Below are 22619 nucleotides of genomic sequence, written 5' to 3'. Positions count from 1 at the left end.
TTACAAATTTGAATGCAAAACTACTTGCGTAAGTGCCTGTTCTGTGACGTACAGACTTCATTCTTTACGTCAATGGTAAATGTGGTTAGCTGCAGCGGCTTTGAAGTAACAAACAAACACAGAGCAGTTTGTGATGGCAAAAAAAAAAAAAGCAGGACATGTGTTTATTTAACCTGAAGAATTAATTTTTATTTGCAAAAAGAGCATTACAGCATGAACTACACAGAAAATAACAGAGCACAGCTGATTTAAGTTACATGAATAATAAACATAAATCCAGAAAAAAAACAAGCATGAAGATAATTTTTAAATACTGTTATTTGTAAACTACTCTCATTAAAAATAATTATCTTGGCACATAAAAAAGGCAATGGCCCTGAACAAAGATTTACTAACGCCCCCAAAAGGACTCCTTGCTTTGTTATCGTTTTGCACAGGTAAAAATAATGCGCACAAAAGCTTAGTCCGATAAAAGCATATTAAACCATAATGTTGTGCTTTACTTGGCCTTAATCTTTTTGCAGCTATAATTTTAACTTGATTCATTAATAAGCTAAATAATCCAAGGCACACTGATTGCATTTGGTTACAAGGTAGACAGAGAAGAAATAGTAATCTTCAAGTCCAAACGTATTCTGAGATGAGAATTTTTCCAGCACAGTATCTTATACATTGAATATATGATTTTAAAGAGTAAGAGTACCATAATTAAAACTTTTTTAAAATAAAAGGAAAGAAATAATTAAGTGGTGTTGATTCTTTGCACGTCCAAAGGAATTAACCTGAAAACATTATCCGCATCACTCGGGCTGAACGTCTTTTGAGCAGTATTTTTATCAAATGGGCCGAGGAGCAGGCAGGAAAGAGCTACTTGCCATTTAACAGAGTAGCTTCATTAAAATAGGACAGCCATCTCCGACACCGGCCTCTACAAGGGAAGCAGCACCCATTATTTCTTGTTTTTGACTTGATAAAGCGAGGCTAAAAGATCAGCTCATTCCAACCTGTTTTGCTTTCTAGGTTGGGGGTTATTTAATTGAGGGGGTATGGAATGCACTATATTGTCCCTTGTATGTTTTCCTTAGTAGCACAACTCAGGGAATTCTTGGGAGAAGAGAGGAGAGCTAGTAGGTTTTTCTACATTCCCATCCCCTATGATGAAAGTATTAATCAATTTGGCATATTTGCTTTATTTTCTGACACCATAGCTGGAAAAATGCTTACTGAAGGCTTTCTCGGTTCTTGACAATCCCTTCATAGAGCATCATTCACAGCAAACATTGAAATCCCAACTGGCTTCCCTTGACTTACTGCTCACATCTGAACAACGATCCCTCCTGTCCTCAGATAATGTTACTTCAGGAAATGAAGTTCTTTTTATTTATTCATCTAAATCAGCAATTCTCAAAGTTTGGGAGGCTGACCGTTGGGAGTTCCAAGGGTCTGCAAGGGTCAAAGCTAAATATATTATTTGCCTTTTTCACTCTCAGCCTCTCACAAGTCTACAGGGGAGTTTTCAAGAGGCCACCGATGTGTGACAGCACAACAGACTGAATGCAAACGCAAATATGAGAATCCAGCTGTCTTTTCTGAAGCCAGATGTTAAAGAAATTTGCAAAAATATTTCATTTATTATTTTTTTTATTGGTTGCACTGTGCAGCTTGCGGGATACCACTTCCCTGACCAGGGGTCGAACCCATGCCCCCTGCACTGGAAGCGCAGAGTCCTAACCACCGGACCGCCAGGGAAGTCCCTTATTTACTTTTTATTTTTTAGGCTGCAAAAATATTTCAAATGCCACTCTTCTCACTAGATTTTTTTGGTTTCAAAAATGTAAATTCATTAAAACGTTTGAGCACTGCCAGTCTAGACAACGAACGCTGGACAAACCTCTTACCAGCTCTGAGCTTCGGCTCAGAGGGAATAAAGCCTCACTAAGACTATGAATATTCAGTGTGAAATCACTTTGAAAACTGTAAACGACCATACAAATACGAATTATGGTCACTGTCTTATTAGTGGAAAGAATATTCTGTTGCTTTTTAAAAGAAAGCATTCCAGCGTTGATGCACCTTTGGGATTCTCCATGCCATTACTCCCTCACCCCAACACCAGAACTGCCAAACTGGATTTATTCCTCTGAAAAGCACCAAGGAACAGGCCACTACAAAGCACCGTTCCCACCCTCCACCCTGGTGACTTCAGAAAATTGGAGATTTATCCTAAACAGTCCTAACTCCCCTCTAATAATCCACCAGGATCCTAACAACACTGCAAACTAGTTCTTCTATAAAACACTTCCTTCTACCCTAAAGCAACCTTTACTTTCATGGGGTGCCCTCTTGCTGTGATATGCTGAGATCTGTAGCCTTAGCATGTTTTTTGACAGCCCACTAAAATATATTCCCCAGATGGTATTAAATAGTTTTTAATGTGTAATGTTTATTTCCTATACTTTCTAATCTGGAATCTAAACTGATTTCTAAGTATATCTGAACCTCCTTTGTGCTCTGATTTTATCTCACATGCCCAGATTGAAAACAGACTGGTGAAGCTCAATTAAAGATAAAATTGGTCACGATATGGGACTTGGAATGATTGACTATCTCATCAACTTCAGTAGGAGCTCCGTGTATAGCTCAAACAAGTTCTCACAGAGATAAAGGTGCTTACTGAATGTTCACAGTAAGACTTGATTCAAATCTTTTGGCTGTGGAAATGACCTCATGACCTCAAGGATACTGACAAAGGATTGCCCCTATGTGCCTCACCTATTTCATCAATAAAATTGCTTGAAGGGTTTTTATTTATCTTAATATGTCATTACTAACCATTAGAGGCCTTTCTTCTTCATTGTCATCATAAGAAGAGTAGAAATAGTTACTGGGCCATTCCTCAGGCTCAACAGAGATTTCTGAAGGTGACGACATCTCAGTCCAAACTGTAAGAAAAACATGGGAGGGTGGCAGTTACTGGTCCACCACAAGGAGAGAAGTAAAATGAAGTGTAATAATCAAGGCCATACCCTTCAATGGTCCAAGAATAATATCTTTTGTAATAAAACCTCCAATGAGGTTGTACTAGTTTAGAATTTCTGATATTTCAGAAAGGGCCTAGAATATCTACACTTCTTTTACTTTTTAGGATAGTTTCCTGTTGGGGGGGGGTGGGAGTTATTACAGATAATAATAAGTTAAATAACATTCCAGAGAACATTTATCCCTTCTTATAGAAAATCATCTCTTCCAAAAATTCTTTCTATAGCATTCTTCTTGGTCCCACTTAAATAGCACTTATAACATTCTACCTGGTAATATTGTTATTTCGGACTTGTCGTATCTCTTTTATTAGGCAGGAACCATGTGTTACACATTGTGTGTCTCATAAGAACCTGCCTGCAAGAGATGCTTAATTAATAAAATGCATTGAACTGGTATGGATGAAGCAATCTGATATAGGCAGAGAAATGACAGCATTTCACCTTGGCCACACTAAACTATTCATGTAACCTTGGAAGAGTCATGTTAACTTTCTCTGACTTGGTTTCCTCATCTGTCAAATGAAGGCAGTGGTACTAGGCTCCCTCCTGATGGCTCAGGGGGCCACAGTATAGATGACCTGACGGAAGTGACACGTAAATGGAGAACTGAAGCTGAGCAAGGTTGTTGTTCCTTGTTTCTTCTCAGCTAGTAGAGAAGTCTTCCAGATTAAGGAACATCATATTTAAGCACTGAGTATCAGGCACCCCGTTAGGCATTTCCTCAGGGAAGTCTATGCTGTTGATCCCAGAGTTGTTGAGGTGACCCTTGCAGGTGCTTCGGAAGCGCCTTCCCTGTTATCACACTATCAAATTGAATTTTCATTGCTTTACCTTTCTACTCTCCTAGCTTCGTGGGGATGGCAGCTGAGTGTATCTCAGTTAGCCTGTATGCCCAGAGTACTGCACAGTTCCTGGCACACAGGCTGTTATGTTTGTTAAATTAAACAAATTGTTTTAAATCCCTTTAAATGACCCAATTTGCAAAATAAAAAGAAATATTCCTGAGCTGTAAATGACTCTTCTCTATTCATTAAACTTACAGTGAGTCAAGCAAGTGTGCATCCCTTGATGCAGGATGTGTTTTATTCACCTCTGTATCCTGTGTAGGAGGGGCTCCCAAACTTGAGAAGGTTCCAGAAAGAATCACATGAAGAACTTGTTATATTACAGCTGGCTGGGTCTCACTCCCAGAGTTTTTGATTCAGAAGGTCTGGGATGGAGCCAGAGCATTTGCCTTCTTAACAAGTTTCCAGGTGATGCTGATGCTACTGGTCCACGGACCACACTTTGACAACCTCTGCTCAGCCGAGTATCTTGCATATACACAAGACAGAAGAGTCTTCTAAAAATGGGTTAACTTTGTTTTCTCCATATAAAGTGAATAGATGGGTAGATTTCTCAAGTTAACAACGGGAGGAAACAATTTGCACAGCCATGAGTTCTGCCTTCGGATGAGCATTACACATACCTGTATTTGCTTCTGCCCGAACTGACGCGATGGCCTCACCGACTTCCACCATAGCGCTGGTGTGCTCCAAGTCAGTTTCCTCAGCACCTATAAAAGCTCCCTGTTGCCTTCTGAAATAGTAAATATGTAAAAACTGGTAAGCTTTTTTTCAGTTTAAGAGTAATAAGAAATTTTAAATGGTATTTCTTCTACTAATACCATGTGTTAAGAACATAGTCTAAGAATCCACTCAAACAGAGCTGATTTTCCCCCTTATTTAAGTCTGTGTGATAACAGCTCATAATATACAAAAGCTTTAATCCTGGGATCCAAGCCAGCATGGAAAGAAAAGGCTCCTTTCTGGACCCAAGGCAGGTATATTGTTTAAAATCCCTGTTTCATATTATATTGTATACCCAAAATTTGCTAAGAGGTAAATGCTAAATGTTCTCACCACAGACACAAAAAAGGATAACTATGTGAGGTGATGGATATGTCAATTAGCTTGATTGTGTTGATTATTACACAGTGTATATGTATGTCAAATCATCAAATTTTACTCTTTTTTAAAAATATCTTTATTGGAGTATAATTGCTTTACAATGGTGTGTTAGTTTCTGCTTTATAACAAAGTGAAATCAGCTATACATATACATATATCCCCATATCTCCTCCCTCTTGCATCTCCCTCCCACCCTCCCTATCCCACCCCTCTAGGTGGTCACAAAGCACAGAGCTGATCTCCCTGTGCCATGCGGCTGCTTCCCACTAGCTGTCTATTTTACATTTGGTAGTGTATATATGTCCATGCCACTCTCTCACTTCGTCCCAGCTTACCCTTCCCCCTCCCCATGTCCTCAGGTCCACTCTCTACGTCTGCATCTTTATTCCTGTCCTGCCCCTAGGTTCTTCAGAACCTTTTTTGTTTTTTTAGATTCCATATATATGTGTTAGCATATGGTATCAAATTGTACTCTTTAAACGTATATAATTTTAATTGTCAACTATAACTCAGTAAGTTGGAAAAATATAAACAACAAAAAAACCCTATTGTTCTATGAACTTTTAACTTCAATGAATTAGGCAAAGTGTATATGAATGACAATGAAACCTCAATCTGATTAATACTGTTGAGTTGTATCAGCCACTATAGAGTCAATTGCTCCATGAAATCTAAAGACTTTACTTCCAGAATACATGATAAAACACTGAGTATTGTGAACCGTGGGAAATAAAGACTTCCACCGTGATTTTAAAATAGTTCTCCTGCGGCTTCCCTGGTGGCGCAGTGGTTAAGAATCCACCTGCCAATGCAGGGGACACAGGTTCGAGGCCTGGTCCAGGAAGATCTCACATGCTGTGGAGCAACTAAGCCCGTGTGCCACAACTACCGAAGCCTGTGCTCCTAGAGCCCGTGCTCTGCAACAAGAGAAGCCACCGCAATGAGAAGCCCGCGCACTGCAACGAACAGTAGCCCCCGCTCGCCACAACTACAGAAAGCCTGTCCGCAGCAACAAAGACCCAATGCAGCCAAAAATAAATAAATAAAAAATAAACTAAAATGGTTCTCCTAAAGCCTCAGATGAATCAACATACTTTGCACCAGATCTTAGCTACCTGTGAAAGATGATGTGCAACAGAGAAAAAGAGTATTTTTATTTTTATTGGAGTACAGTTGATTCACAATGTTGTATTAGTTTCTGCTGTACAGCACAGTGAATCAGTCATACATATACATACATCCACTCTTTTTTAGGCTCTTTTCCCAGATAGGTAATTAGATAGTATTGAGTAGAGCTCCCTGTGCAGTAGGTCCTTATTAGTTATCTATTTTATCTATAGTCGTATGTATATGTCAGTCCCAATCCCCCAATTTATCCCTCCCTCACCTCCCCCCGACCCCGTAACAGTAAGTTTATTTTCTACATCTGTGACTCTATTTCTGTTTTGTAAATAAGTTCATTTGTACCATTGAAAAAGAGTACTTTTAATAAGTCCTTCAATGATCCCTACATCATGCAGATGCTGCGTGGTGAATTTCTGTGCCAAGGCTTTGGAATCACCGTGAGGATTCTTTCTGCATATATGTAAATGTTGTATGGAAACTCCACCTTTTAAGATTCCTAGAGGTGGAATACAATGGCCACATCTCTAAACCAGCAGCAAAGCTATCATTGAGGACAGCTGCCTTCCTCAAAGACGTTGTGGTTGTGTCCAGGCACAGCCCCCGCCCCACAGCCTCCGCCCTGGGGATCCAGACCTCCTCTCTAGCTACACAGAGAGGCCAAGTCACCAGCAAGTGGTCTCCATCAAGAGACCACAAAGCTGCAGGCCAGTATTAGCTGCCAGTACTTCATCATTCTTATACCTCTCCTTCTCCAATCAGATTGAAGGTGCCCAGAAATACTTTGAAGAGAAAGCCATGAGTGTAGCCGCTTTTGCTAGCAGCCTACATGCAACTCCCCCCAGGGTATACTGAGAACAAAGCACTTATAATCGTGTTTAAAAATTAGCCCAGACTTTTTTTTTTTTTTTTTTGAGGCAAGGAATACGACTTTATTTGGAAAGCTGGCAGACCGAGAAGATGGCAGACTAATGTCTCAAAATAACCATCTTATCAGGGTCTGGATGCCAGTTTCTTTTATACAATCCGAGAGGGAAATAAAGTAAAAAGGCATAATAGTGAGAGGCGGGGAGGAAGTAAAGTAAAAAGGGCCATCAGTCTTGCAAAACATCTCCTGGGGGAGGGGATGTGTTAATTTCTTCTTTCTTGCCCGCCATCCACACCTGGACCGGGTCAAGATGTTTCCCTGAACAAAGGCACTTCCTTATATTCTTTTCAACATCAGGGGAACAGTGGGATAACTACTAAGGACTATCAGGCTGCAAGTCCAAGAACAGAACTGAGAAAATGTTTATAGAATTTGATGAGTTATTGCTAAAAGGCCAGGTAATTTTTGTCTGATAGTTTAATTACATTGTTTCATGTTATATACGGAAAACAGAAGATTGGAGAGTGGTATTTCTTAAAGTATAATCACTTACTCATTCCGCTGAGAAGAAAGATTCTGTTCTGTTAACTGATTATGTTGTTCTTGTTTTTTAACTGTGAAATAAAACAAAGATTATATAAGCATTGTTCGGAAGCCACACTTCTTACTTCCTTGAGGACCAATGACCTTCACATATGCACACACACACACCCCAATCCCATTTGAGTTCACCTTCACAGACTTGAAACAGCCAGAGGGAAGGCCAGTCTGAATTTGGAATATAGAAAAGGGTCGAACCATGTAATATTTTATTCAAGAAATTCAAGTTTATAACTAGCACCACCCCCAGGCCAACATTACCAAGCACTGATTACTGAGGTCCTAAGCAGAGTTGCCTCATGGGAAGCATTTAGAATTAACACATTCAGATTGCTCTATCACTGCACCACTGCTTCTCAGGCACTAGAGCTCATCTTCCATTGTAAAATTCATTCTCCAAAATAGTTTAAACAGCCTCCTGCATCTTGATCTCCTACTAATGAGTTGAGCAAACCATTTCATTATAAACAGTAGAAAGTAAATATCAGCCCCATTCCCTGTAAAAATTATCACAGAATCTGAGTCACTGAGCCGTTCTTGTACTTCTTGTTCTGGAGAATGCGTGAACTTACCTGTCATAAGTTCCTGTTGCTTCAACAAAATACTTCTGATTTCTTTTAACCACATCATCTTCACATCTACATTTGAAGCCTAAAGATTTAAAAAGCAGGGGAGGAGAGGACATGTTTCCTTTTTAGAACGATGCTTTAATAATAAAACAAATGTCACTAAGTATATCAAACACGATTTACATCCTGAACCACCATAATCCAACTCTAACATTTTGATTCTTAAAACTTCTAAGAAGCAAATAAGTAGCCATCGGATTAGATGAAATAACAGCCCAAAGCATTTCGAAATTGGCCTTCAATAATAATGCTCAGAGAAGCGTGAAATATAAATCTCACTTATTTTTTCTGTGTAGGAGGGTTCTTTTAAATATATAAATGTTTTTATGTTTAATTTTGGTAAAACAAAACAAGTTCTACTGTTTCTGAAAAGACAATCTATTGTAGGGACTTCCCTGGCAGTCCAGTGGTTAGGACTCGGTGCTTTCACAGCCGAGGGCCGGGGTTCGATCCCTGGTCAGGGAACTAAGATCCTGAAAGCCATGTGGTGCGGCCAAAAAAAAAAGACTCTTTGAAATGACAATAATCTCTTGAAATGTTCTAATTCCTCTCTTCTTCCATGAGACAGGTTGAAGCTTACAGCATGTCTGGCCAGGACTTTAACCACATTCTTTAGAAAAAACAATCCGATCTGAATCATCACATCGCCCTGTCTCGTAATCAGGTCCTCTCTGAATGCTGAGCACAAGAGGAACTCAGAACTGTTATAAATCTGTAACTCAAGAGACTTGATGGGGACAGAGAAGCACCAGCCAAGCTCTTGGCTATCAGCTCTTGTTGATAAGTCTCCTGGTGTCGTGGTGAAAACTTAAAGCCATAGAAAGCATCACAGACATATCTCAAGCTGAAGAAAACTTCTGCCAAGACATGGAAGTAACCTAAGTGTCCATCGACAGATGAACAGATTTGGAAGATATGGTACATATATACAATGGAATACTACTCAGCCATAAAAAAGTATGAAATAATGCCATTTGCAGCAACACGGATGGACCTAGAGATTATATATGGAATCTAAAAAATAAACAAACTAGTGAATATAACAAAAAGGAAGCAGACTCACAGATACAGAGAACAAACTAGTGGTTACCAGTGGGGAGAGGGAAGGGGGAAGGGGCAATATGGCAGTAGGGGATTAATAGGTACAAACTATTAGGTACAAAATGAGCTACAAGGATATATTGTACAGCACAGGGAATATAGCCAATATTTTACAATAACTATAAATGGAGTATAACCTTTAAAACTTGTGAATCACTGTATTGTACACCTGTAAAATATAATATTATACAGCAACTATACTTCAATAAAAGAAAAAAAGAAAACTTGGTAACTGAGAAAATGTTTAATTGCATCACAAAGAATAATAATCAAATAATATTTAGGTAACCTACAGGAAAGGACTGAGAACTTTTGTAATGTAACCAAAATTATTTTTGTTTGTAAATGCAGACTTTTGTATCTTAAGGCAGGTTATGGTTTCTAGAACAATTCTTAAGTGACCAACCTGGACAATATAAACTTCTTCCTTCCCAGCATACCAGATTTCAAACTTGCGGTCGTCTCCTTTTACATATTCAGTGATTCCAACTTCATCCATCTACAATAAATGAGTCACCATTTTCATGAGCATTTTATTAGGAAAATGAAATTACATTAAATCTACCCCCATCATATTCTAAATGAAACAGAATTTCTCACTTCTGCAAAATATATGTTTTATAATCAAAGAATATGAAATGATAAATACAATCAGAGACCTGAGTGTTTATACACTTTCATTAAACTATGCACTTATATAGTACAGACTACATGCTCCATTCCAGTGAGTGAAACAAATGTTTCAAATCTGAGCATCCAAGTAGTCCATGTAAGATTGAATTCCATTATAAATTAACTGTACAGTATAAAAACAAATTATTGTGTCAAACACAGAAGTAAAACTAATTGAACATTGTGGAAAAGGTCATCCAAAATTAATTTAAATGGTTCTTTTTAATAACTTTATGCCAGATAAGTTAATCTCACAAATTACTACGTATGTCTATAGAAGCCCTACAAGTTATAGACATCCAATTTATGGGTCAGGGGAGAACCAACCAGGTACACAGAAATCCCCTCTATTTCCACCAAGCTCTTGGCCTCTCTAGGAAACAACCTGTCATGGGACAGTGATGTCTTCTTGTAGCCAGTGGAAATTAGGTATGCAATATCCCTTCCCTACCATAGTTTTTATTCTCTTTCATATGATTGTGCAAAGCACAAACTCTTCCATTTTCTTTCATCCTGTGCTGCTAGTAGCTTGGTTAATTTCATTTTGAGCAACTTCACTCCCTTGTACACACATTCTCTTTTAGTTTCCTTCTGCCTTCTCTTTCCTTTCAATCATTTCCTAATTAACTAAAGGAATATCTCACTCTCTGTTCCATTTACATGCCTCCCAAATGACCCTAATTAGAGCTGATAAGCATTTAAAGTAGTGCTAGTGAGATCCCCATATCAAGGAAAAGAAAAAGGATTATACTTAGAAATGAAAGAGCCTGTGACATCTACCCTGAATGTACTCAGAAGTTACTTTCAGAATATCCAAAAATATCTTTACATTCCTACTCAACCACTCTAACTAACCTACTTTTGCTCAAACATCAGGTTTTAAGATAAACAATAATCTCATATTCAATCTCTATTTAAATTGATTTTGTTTCAATACATGGTTTTGTTTTAACAGCATGATAAGATGGAAGGCCCATGCGCTAGCTATGTGTGCTGGTACAAGTTGCTTAACCTTTCTGAATTTCAGTTTCCTCAACTATAAAGTGGGAAGAGTACCTATTTCATAGAGTTGATATAAGGATTAAATAGCATGCACTAAAGGCTTAGATAACATGATGAGTTTTTAAAAGTGTGAGTTTGCTTTCTCAACTTTCCCTTATTTGAATAGCAATGGTTTTGCCATTTTTCATTGTATACATAGAGCACAGCATTATAGAGTAAATGAGCTTTTTTGAGTTACTCTGGAAACCTAACCATGATCTCTATCAGACAACACTGTTCTTAGTTCTAAACAATTCACTACAAATGATCCACTGTAATACAATCCATTTGTAATTCATGGATTGTAGATATTTACTCAAATAACACAATATAAAGGTTTTATCAAAAGGTTTTTATTCTACTTATTAAATATTTACTATACCATGAAAACTTACCTTTAGAACCTAGAGGCAGAGTTAAAGCTCTAACTATATGAATATAGTTATATGATATATTATATAATAAATAATATATATAAAAGAACGAGGCTGATTCTACAGTTATACCCTAACTGTGGTCTCCGCCTCACCCTTCACATTTTCACTGATGATTTCTGGTAGCTATGAATATATTTTCTTTATTTTAAAGCATTTTATCTGAAGACATCTTGTTGTATCAAGTGCTCAGGGCCCCAATTTTTAACCTAATTTTCTGTCTTCAGGGTAGTGAGAAGATGTCAACTACCTTGTTAAAAGTCACCCAGTGGGTCAGAACTCTGGGATTATAACCAATAACTACCTATCCTAAGACTTTTATTAGTCAGATCAGCTCGGTGCTTTGCGATGACCTAGAGAGGTGGGATAGGGAGGGTGGGAGGGAGGATCAAGAGGGAGGGGATATGGGGACATATGTATGTATATGGCTGATTCACTTTGTTGTACAACAGAAACTAACACAGTATTGTGAAGCAATTATACTCCAATAAATATCTATTAAAAAAAAACTACTTGAATATTGGGAGGGAAAGCACTTGATATATTAAATGAAAAGTCCATGTTATAAAACTGAAGAAAAAAGACTTTTATTTCTGTATCTGGGATATATAATAGTTACTTCTTGGGTCAGTATTATGAAAAAAATGATCTTGGACTTCCCTGGCAGTCCAGTGGGTAACACTCTGCACTTCCAATGCAGGGGGCATGGGTTTGATCCCTGATCAGGGAACTAGGATCCCACATGCCACGTGGTACAGCCAAAAAAAAAAAACTGATCTTGATTCACAATAACAACACCAACAAAAAAATGTAGCTAGGTTGAACTGCCGTGAAGCAGTTAGAAACAAGATATTGGGTATAAAACAGTAACATAACTGTATCTTGAAAATAGTTTCTGGGATCAAAAAAAGAAAGAAGATGAGAATTATAACAGAATACTATTTATATAAATTAAAACTAAATGGGGGGCTTCCCTGGTGGCGCAGTGGTTGAGAGTCCACCTGCCGATGCAGGGGACATGGGTTTGAGCCTTGGTCCGGGAAGATCCCACATGCCGCGGAGCAACTAAGCCCGTGTGCCACAACTACTGAGCCTGCGCTCTAGAGCCCGCGAGCCACAACTACTGAAGCCCGTGTGCCTAGAGCCTGTGCTCCATAACAAGAGAAGCCACTGCAATGAGAAGCCTGTGCACCGCAACGAAGAGCAGCCCCCGCTCGCCGCAACTAGAGAGAGCCCGTGTGCAGCAATGAAGACCCAATGCAGCCAAAAATAAATAAATAAAATAAAATAATTAATTAATTTTTAAAAAACTAAATGGGCACAGAACATTAGCGTATACTTAAAAAGAACACACAAACTGAAGGATGTACATCAAATAATACAGGGGTAGAGAGGAGAGGAAGTGTGGGGAATGGTAAAAAGGAATGAATGAAGGAATGAAAGAATAAACAAGCAAGAACAAGGCCTGCCAGCACGGCGCAGTGGTTACAATCATGGAGACCGAAGCCATCTGCCCGGGTTTGAATCTGTGCTGCACCACTTACTAGCCATGCTCTTGGATGAATTATTCACCTCTCTGGCACTTGGCTTTCTCATCCTCAAAATGGGGTTAATAATAGTTCCTACTTCATATAAAGTTGCTATGTGGATTAAATGAATTAACACTGATATTCATAAACACTTAGAACAGCTCCTAGCAAACAGTGAGTACTACATGTATGTTTGTTAAACTTAAAAACATAGATGATAATAATAAACACATGAACTGAGGAATCTGTAGAACTCAAATGTCTCCATTTGACTAACTGTGACTTTAGGGCTTTTCCTTTGCACAGGAGCAGGCGACTTAAAATATAGCACACAATCAACGTACAGCTGTGGGGCTACGAGATTCCAGCTTGGTACGATGAACTCACGGCAACAGTCCCCTGAAAGTGCATCTGCATTGATCGTATCTCCCAAGGGGAAGATTCTGAAACCAGGAACCCAAACTGTTAGGTAACACACTGACTAGTCCTACTAGTAATTATTTAATCCTGGAATCTCATATAAGCAAGAGGAAGAAAGCATGGTGAGGCTTATAAGAGATAGCCTAATTTCCATCTTTCTCTGTCAGCGACATCACCATTTTCCTAGTAATCCTGGTCTAAATCCTTGCAGGCATCACTGACTAATCTCTTTTATTAAGGACACTAGGCATTATTGGGGAATCAAAGAAAAATCAGGCTGATTTTTTTCCTTCAAATGTCAGGTATTATTTATTTTCAGTATCTAGTAAGTCAGTAAGCCTGCCTGTTTACCTGCCATGGAAGTGTTTCTTGCATCTATCCCACCCTCTGTTTCCACAGTAGCCACTGTAGTTCGAAATCTCACAAATTGGTTACCTCATACCAGTCTGTCCTTACTGTGATGTACTTTAGAAACACTCTGTTGGTGTGCCCATCATTGTGACAAATTAAAGGTAAAAAAAGAAAAATAGATACAAGCCAGAAATAGTATATTAGGTAGTAACTAGGTCACACCTAAATGCCCATCGACAGACGAATGGATAAAGAAGATGTGGTACATATATACAATGGAATATTACTCAGCCATAAAAAGGAACGAAATTGGGTCATTTGTTGAGACGTGGGTAGATCTAGAGACTGCCATACAGAGTGAAGTAAGACAGAAAGAGAAAAACAAATATCGTATATTAACGCATATATGTGGAACCTAGAAAAATGGTACAGATGAACCGGTTTGCAGGGCAGAAATTGAGACACATGTAGAGAGCAAACGTATGGGGACCAAGGGGGTAAAGTGGCAGGGGCAGGGGGGTGGTGTGATGAATTGGGAGATTGGGATTGACATGTATACACTAATATGTATAAAATGGATAACTATAAGAACCTGCTGTATAAAAGAATAAATTAAATTAAATTTAAAAATTAAAAAAAAAAGTGAACCAAATGGATTTGGGTTCAACGTGGCTATGAAGATAAAGTACCCTCCTCTGGAATAAATATACAGACAGCAAGACATCTGAACCCTGTCTGAGGTCAATTACAAATTCTTGCTTCTCGACAGATGTTTATTAGAGACATAAAAGACCCTTGGAAATTCTGGGGGCTTAGAGGTGGGCGAATATCAAAGGAGCAACTGGGAGACTTCCTTGGTGGCGCAGTGGTCAAGAATCCACCTGCCAATGCAGGGGACACGGGTTCGCACCCTGGTCCCAGAAGATCCCACATGCCGCGGAGCAACTAAGCCCGTGTGCCACAACTACTGAGCCTGCGCTCTAGAGCCCAGGAGCCACAGCTACTGAGCCCGCCTGCCACAACTACTGAAGCCCACACGCCTAACGCCCGTGCTCCGCGACAGGAGAAGCCACCGCAATGAGAAGCCCACGCACCTCAATGAAAAGTAGCCGCCGCTCGCCGCAACTAGAGAAAGCCCGCGCGCAGCAATGAAGACCCAACGCAGCCAAAAATTAATTAATTAATTAATTAATTATTTAAAAGGAGCAACTGGGCATTTGTTATGAAAACAGTGAGGTTTTTGAACAGTCACTGCTGTGGGTTCAGAAGTGAAGCAGGGAAAGTAGACAGTAGGAAGAAGTCAGAGACCTAACCCTGGGCAGGAACCCCATTAGGAACAGCATGGAGTCGTTGGCCTCTGGGAAGAATCAAAAGCAGGGCCTGCTTCTCCGGTGGCCTCCTGACACAAAGCCCTCGGGCCTGGCTCAGGACACATGGCACGTCCTCTCCATTACCACTGCTGGACATCGCATCAATTCTCAACATGCTAACAACCAAGAAACAGTGGTTGGGGAGTCGAGGGTCATAATTTTCTCCATTTTCCAAATTTTCTTCAGCAAATGCCATACCGCTTTTACAATGTAGAACTTGAAAGATAAAATTAATTAGGTGTGAAAAAAATCAAATTTGCCAATTACAGACTCATGTGGATTGGAGGTTCCTCTTGTCAAATGTCAAAACCAGCAGGGAGTGTCACTGGATTGCCAGTAACTTCCTCAAACAATACTGCTCTCATTTTAATACCAAACTAACATTAGGACACAATGGCAGTTTGGGTTATGGGAGAGAAGAAAGTAATTTCTAAGGATCGGACAGGACAGGTGTGGGCAGGATTCAGCGGTAGGTGGCTTTGCACACCCAGGAAGGGAGGGGATGGAGGAGGGATACAATGGGAATGTGCTAACCATAAAAGTGATCCATTTTTAAATCACACGGAAGAAAAGGAAGAAACTCTTTCCTCCTTGACTCTCCCGTATGAGGAAAAGCTCCTTGCTACCAAGACCAAGAACTCCACCTGGTGCCATTGGTAAGAGAGTGCTAATGCGGGAGCCTGTGTCACTGCCCACAATTTCAAACTGTGCCGTGCAGGAGTCTAGGGCGCCCCCTTGGGGACTGCCTGGGACTGAAGTGAGAGAGGAAAGGAAGGAGGCCACGGTCTGTCCTCCGTGGCTCTCATTTCAGGTAGAAAAGTTCTGCTTCACCTGACTTCTCTCTAAGATTTCTACTTAAGGTTCCATGGGTGGGAGCGTGCGAAATGGGTGGTGAAGGGGGAGTCAAAGGGTACAAACTTCCCGTTATAAAATAAATAAGTCCTAGGGCTGTAATGCACAGCATGGTGACTATGGGTACCACGGTTAATAATACTGTACTTCATATTTGAAACTTGCTAACAGATTAGATCTTAAAAGTTCCCATCACAAGAAAAAAAGGTTTGTAACTATGTGTGGTGATGGATGTTACTTGTGGTGATCATTTCACAACATATACAAATATTGAATCATTACACTGTACACCTGAAACTAATGTGATGTTATATGTCAGTTATACCTCAATTTAAAAAAAAAAGATTTTCTTTTAAAAAAAGATGTGCAACTAAAGTATAAGAGTATATATACTTTTTCAGCCCAGTCATCTGAGCTGAAAAAGTATACAAACTGGAATACAGTATATGTATACATGAAAGACTATTACATTACACAATTCAAACAGTCTTACTTTCAAACAGTGCTTAAAACTGTACGACGGGTATCGATCAGAGCCTTCTCTGCTTTCAACACGCCTTTTGCAAAAAACAATGGCTTTTTCGTACAAGAAAAGGTGCCGCTGCATTGGCTTGAATCTAGCAAAATCCTTCATCTTTGTAGCACCTTTCTTGTGCCCAATCCAAACGCTGAATGCACCCTGCGTTATCATCTTGCCCAGCTCATTTAAGTTTCCCTGGAATGGAAAACCCAAACTCATTAGTACAAGGCAGAGCAACATTCAGATCTCTGACATCAATATTACAGTGTTTAGATTGAGTTACTAAAACCCTGAAGCGTATATTTATAGTTTTTAAAGTTTCATTCATCATAACTTTTCACAGGAAAACATGCCATGTGTCACCCAGTTACAAAATGACTGTGGGACCAGGAGATAGAAGAAGCCTCCTTTTCCCTGGCTTCATGTTTCCATTACTTCCTCAATCCTAATCGGTAAATGACCTCTCCCAGTCCAAGTTTTCCCACGGGGGGCAGTTAACTCTAAAGATTTGATCTCTTTCTTCCATCTCTATCCTGGACTGAGGCAAAGAGCAATTCTGGGACCATATGCCTCCTTAGAATAGACCCAAACATTCCAGCAAGCGGGATCTCCCAAGGTCTGCACTTGGGGGTAGGCCTTGTTAGGGACAAGGGGAATGTCGTAAATCCATCTGGCTGCTGATCTGAAGCCAATTTTCCACTTAGCATCATAAGTAATAATGCTGACATTCGGATCCTTCATTTGTCTGCCTCTTACGTCTTATTTCTCAGTTGATTTCAGGAGAGGAAGAAAGAGATGTTAACATGCTTACCCTGCAACAATCATTATGATCTACTTACGATATAGCCATTTATTGCAATCTGATGCATTGAGTCATTAACTGACTTCAGTAAATCCAGTATCATGTCAAGTGCCTCCTTTAATTGCACAGATCCTTCGCAGTCTTTGCTATATTTTAATAGCTCCTGTAATTAGAAGTCAAGAATTAATATTAGGCTGATATTAATAACTGGAGAAAATGAATACATTTTTGGCTAACACGCTTTCGAGGAGGAATCCAAAGATAACGGCAGTTTTTCGAGTAATTTCTTTCATATGCTATTTGTCACATTAATACTATATTTAATAACAATGTCAAAACCGGGGAAGAAATGGAATAGTGACTAAACAGTAGAAAGCAAAGGGCATTCAATGCTTCTGGAGCTGGAGAACTATAGGTATTAGGACACGCTAGAGATCTGTTTTTAAAGCAATTACACATTTTTTGGTCCTCCACTTACAGCAATTCATTTTATTCATTATGCATATACCATAGAACGTTGTAAAAAGACATTTTAAAACAGGCTGTGTTGTATTTATACTTAACGTGACATTTTTGGAATCCTTTCACATGACTCAGAGGTGTGCCGTCTTCATTTTTCATTGAGAAGGCCCATAGGAAATACAGTCTCAAAACTATAGGAAATACAGTCTCAAAACTATATTTGTTTAGTGCTGCTTAACAACAGTGAAAGTTCTGCAGTCAGGGTAATCCATATATCAGTGTAACTTGTATGGACGATTAAATAGCTAGAAGCATTGATTCAACTGCTAAATCCAGCTGTCCCAGTCAGGAAGCCTACCTATTTCTAGTGCTTACTAGGCAGCTGCTTCCGTTTTAATGGCTTTGCCACATTTGACCCAAAGAAGTAAGTAAAGAAAGAAACAAATGTTTCATGCAATTACCTTCAACAGTAACTGATATTTAGTAATCCGTTGCACTGGTTTCAGTAAATAGGAATCTAGACCAAGTCTGTGTTTCAATTTTCTTTGACATTCCTGTCATTAAAATACAATGATCAATAAATTTAAATTGGCATTTACCTATGAAAATGTCAAATGTTCATTGATTAGACCCAATGCACGCATGTTTCTTACATCTCAAGGAAAAGTTACCAGAAAAATTGCTGTTATATATGGTATGGAAATTGTAAGAGGCAGTATGTCTAAAACACTACAGTAAACTTTATTTCAAGGATCGGAGAGGTAGAAAATCCCCAAATTTCAAAGACTAAAAAGGTTTTATATATAAATTCACAATGATGTAGAATGCTTAAAAAGTAAGAAAGCAGGGCTTCCCTGGTGGCGCAGTGGTTGAGAGTCCGCCTGCCGATGCAGGGGACGCGGGTTCGTGCCCCGGTCCGGGAAGATCCCACATGCCGCGGAGCGGCTGGGCCCGTGAGCCATGGCCGCTGAGCCTGCGCGTCCGGAGCCTGTGCTCCGCAACGGGAGAGGCCACAACAGTGAGAGGCCCGCGTACCGCAAAAAAAAAAAAAGTAAGAAAGCAATGAATGACCATAGGTTAACATGACCACAAAGTTCTTCAAAGTATCCAAGAAAATTAACAAAAGGCTCAGCTCTGCAAGCCAAGACCCAGAAAAGAAATAGGTTGTACTGAATATAAATCAGACTGGGTATGAGAAGAGTTTTTTAAATGTCACAAGAAAAATACAGCCCTTATCAACTGGTGCTACATTTCATCTGATTATTGGCTTGCTGCCACTATAAATATAAGAGCCATGACTTTGGGTCCTGGGAACATTGTAGGGTCCATAATTAGGGCAAGATGGAGCTGTTTAGGATGAAATCTGCGTATAGGAAGTGCAGAACACAAAGGGAATGGGAGAGGAGATATCTATGGAAGATCCAGGACCCTCCTCTGTATGTGATCAAATCCAATACATAATCTAATTCGATTATCAACTTTTATGGTTAAAAATGGTGGACTGATACATGTATTTAGCTCTCCACTCATGAAACCCAATTAAAGTGATGGAAAAGTTATTTTTACAACGAAAAACCCAAAGTTACAAAGATGAAAGAGGGAAAGACATTGACAACATTTGGAAGCTGGCAGAGGGAAAAGCCAAGGAACAACTCAATTTATGTTAAAGAACACACTTCCCCCTCCTCCACAAAGACTCCAGAATCAAGTACCTCTGGAAGTTGGAGATGAAGGTGGGGTTTGAAAAAAGATAGCTGTTTAAGAAGTAATTTTAAAAGTTTGTTTAAGCAGTAATTAGATACTAACCAGTGTTGGTAGAGGTGTGGAGCAATCAGGCCCCTCATACACCGTTGGCAGGAATGTAAAAAGGTGCAGCAACTTTGGAAAACAACCCAACAGTTCTTCAAAAAGTTAACAGAATTACCATATGACCTAGCAATTTCACACCCAGGTCTATGGCAAAGAGAAATGAAAATAATGCCCACACAAAAACTTGTACACAAAAGGTGGAGACAACCCAAATGTCCATCAACTGATGGATGGGTAAATAAAATGTGGAATATCCATCCATACAATGGAATATTATTAGGCCATAAAATGGAGTGAAGTTCTGACACTTGCTACAACACGGATGAACCATGAAAACATGATGCTGAGTGGAAGGAGCCAGACACAGAAGGTCACATATTTTAAGATTCCATTTATATGAAATGTCCAGAACAGGCAAATCTATAGTGACAGAAAGTAGCTTCGTAATTACAGAGAGCTGTGGGGCTTGGGGGAACATGGGAGGTGACTGTTAAAAGGTAATTTTTTTTGGAGTGATGAAAATGTTCTTAAGTTGACAGTGGTGATGGTTGCACAACATTGTGAATATAGTGAAACTACTGAATTGTACATTTTAAAAGGGTGAATTTTGTGTTATTTTAATTATATCTCAACAAAGCTGTTACCAAAAAAAAAAAAAAAAAAGAATTAAATGAGCATTAAATCTAAACAAAGCAGCACCGGCAGCAGCAGCAACAGTAAGCATCTTAGACAGCATGCCACTGTGCAAAACTGGGTGGCTGCTGTCCTTGTCCCCATAGCAGAAGAAAGGATGCTTATCTGAAAAGAGTAAAACAGAGGGCCTTTGGACTAGGGAATATCAGGTCCAGCTGACGGCATCATACCATACTGAAAGCAAAGAGATTACTTGAATATTTATGTACCAACTAAGAGACTCTCAACCTTTCCCCCCACTTGGCTACCAGAACACTGGCAGTCAGATCCTTATTCTCCAGGTAGCAGAATGGAGAATCTGACCAGCCTGAGCAAAAGGACCTAAACATACAGGTCTTGGGGATCTTCCAAGGACCCAACAGTGAGGACCATGGTCAATAAACCCACATAAGCACAGGAAACTTCCAGTCAGCTTTTTAGTGCTTATTCCTAACGCGAGTGGACAACCAAATATCACCAGACATTCGAGGGAAGTGACAGAAACAAAAAAAAAAAGAAAAGAAAAGGAAGAAGAAAAGCAATATGAAGACAACAGAAACTCTGCAAGGAGGAGAAAGCTATTTTTAAAAGGAAAATCTATTATAATTCTCCTCATAGAGATAAGATATTGAATTCATGAAACATAAACAGGGTTGTACTGAAAGGAACATTCAGAGAACAAAAAGGGGTAGAGGCTCTTCAAAATTAATAACATGATGGCAGAAACAAAACCCTCAACAAAAGGACTGGAAGATAAGTCCCAGAAGATACAGCAACAAGACAAAGACCCAGAACATAGAAAGAAAAGATAATTAGAGGACTGGTCCAGAATCTCCAACATCTGTACAACAGAAATTCCAGAAAGAGAAAATGGAGAAAATTGTGTGGAGAAAATCAAAGGAAAAAAAATCCAAGTAAATTTGGACAAGGGGTTCCAAATTCAAAGGGATCACCATAAGATTGGATGATGGCACAGCACTGTGATATTTCAGAACCCTGAGGATAAAGGAAGCTCCCATAAGCTTTCATAGAGAGGACAAAACTAGGCCACATGCAAAGGAACAAAAATCAAACTGGCATAAGATTTCTTAACAGCAACACTGGAAACTAGAAAACAATGGAGCAAATACCTTCAAAATTGTGAGGAAAATTATTTCCTACATAGAACTCTATACCCAGTCAAGCTAGCAATCAAGTGTTAGGGTAGAATAAAGACATTCGCAGACATGCGCGCTCTCAGAAACATTTACCTATCATGCACACTTTCTCAGTAAAGCTACTGGAGGATGTATTCCGCTGAACAAGTTAATAAAACAAGGAAGAGACAGATATGGCACCTAGGAAACGGGAGAGCCTGGGCAAGAGACACGTGAACAGACTCCCCGAAATTGATATTCACCAACATTCCAAGACGGCAGCTGTACAACGGGCTTAGTGAGTCTAGATGAGCAGGTCAGAAGACTCCAGGGGAGATGTTTTCAAGATGAAATTCAGAGAAAATATAATGTTTAAATGTACTAAGAAGAGATTGATGTAACTCTCACAACTGGGAGAGTTTGGGGTAGAATAGGGATAAGTACCTAGAAAATTAAGTGAGTAAAAAAGACACTTGTAAGAAAAATAATAAGGAAGGAAAAGCAACCGTCTTATTCCACATTATTCACCTGAGCACAGAAATTACATAGTCTTAATAATTTAACACTGTATATTAATCTAACCAGAGTTACACAACGTAACTAGATTGGACTATTTGGAGGAAAAGGTGTGTGTGTAGGGGGAGGAGCCAAGAACAATGAAAGAAAGCTAAATCCTCATCTTCCATCATGGGAAGCAGCAACATGAGTATGATATTTGGAGGTATGGAGGTAAATACCGAAAGAAGTAGCTAAAAGAGCAGAAAATAGTTGCCTCTGGGGAGCAGCATATATGTTTGTGCGCATGTATGCATATTTGGGGGTGGGTCAAACCGCTCTTTTATATATATATATATATATATATATATATATATATATATATATATATATATAAAACTTACTTAAAGCAGAAAATGAATTTATAAATAAGAAATATCCCAGTATCTTCCACAGAGAGTACATCCAATACCTGAACAATTACTATACCTGGAAAAAGGCGCATTCTGAATACTTCTTCCAAATTGCCTCTGACTTGGGCTTATTCTGACAATATTTTGCATACATTTGAAAATCATCTTTCTGTGATAAAAAGAAAATTCAAGGGTATTAGCAATTTGTGAACATGTACTTTTCTTATCAAGGAAGCCTGAGCAAGGGTTAGTATGGCCAAGCATCACAGGGAATGTGGCCTAAAGGGCCTGTCACACTGGCAGCTGGTCAGAAGCCCTTTTTATATTCCAA

At 39.2% G+C, this 22619-nt stretch overlaps 1 protein-coding gene across 6 annotated transcripts in view; it reads right to left on the bottom strand.

The window, feature by feature from the left end:
* Nucleotides 1-867: 867 nt before the first annotated feature.
* Nucleotides 868-22619, bottom strand: part of MCF2 (MCF.2 cell line derived transforming sequence) — a 63717-nt gene continuing 41965 nt past the window's right edge. For 4 of the 6 annotated variants that reach the window (XM_060137223.1, XM_060137224.1, XM_060137225.1 and 1 more), the window contains 10 exons: nucleotides 22365-22457; nucleotides 18225-18317; nucleotides 17339-17464; nucleotides 16473-16694; nucleotides 9717-9809; nucleotides 8153-8231; nucleotides 7534-7594; nucleotides 4510-4619; nucleotides 2833-2942; nucleotides 896-928 (listed from right to left, as the gene is read on the bottom strand). In XM_060137223.1, coding sequence (XP_059993206.1) covers nucleotides 896-928; nucleotides 2833-2942; nucleotides 4510-4619; nucleotides 7534-7594; nucleotides 8153-8231; nucleotides 9717-9809; nucleotides 16473-16694; nucleotides 17339-17464; nucleotides 18225-18317; nucleotides 22365-22457 — 1020 coding nt within the window. Of the gene's footprint in view, nucleotides 929-2832; nucleotides 2943-4509; nucleotides 4620-7533; nucleotides 7595-8152; nucleotides 8232-9716; nucleotides 9810-16472; nucleotides 16695-17338; nucleotides 17465-18224; nucleotides 18318-22364; nucleotides 22458-22619 lie in introns of all 6 variants that reach the window. The other 2 variants (XM_060137227.1, XM_060137228.1) reach the window with 1 other exon arrangement.

The sequence above is a fragment of the Lagenorhynchus albirostris genome, chromosome X, assembly GCF_949774975.1.
Source record: "Lagenorhynchus albirostris chromosome X, mLagAlb1.1, whole genome shotgun sequence".
Lineage (NCBI taxonomy): Eukaryota > Metazoa > Chordata > Mammalia > Artiodactyla > Delphinidae > Lagenorhynchus > Lagenorhynchus albirostris.
Note: the sequence above shows the minus strand (reverse complement) of the source record. Positions and strands in the feature narration are given on the sequence as shown.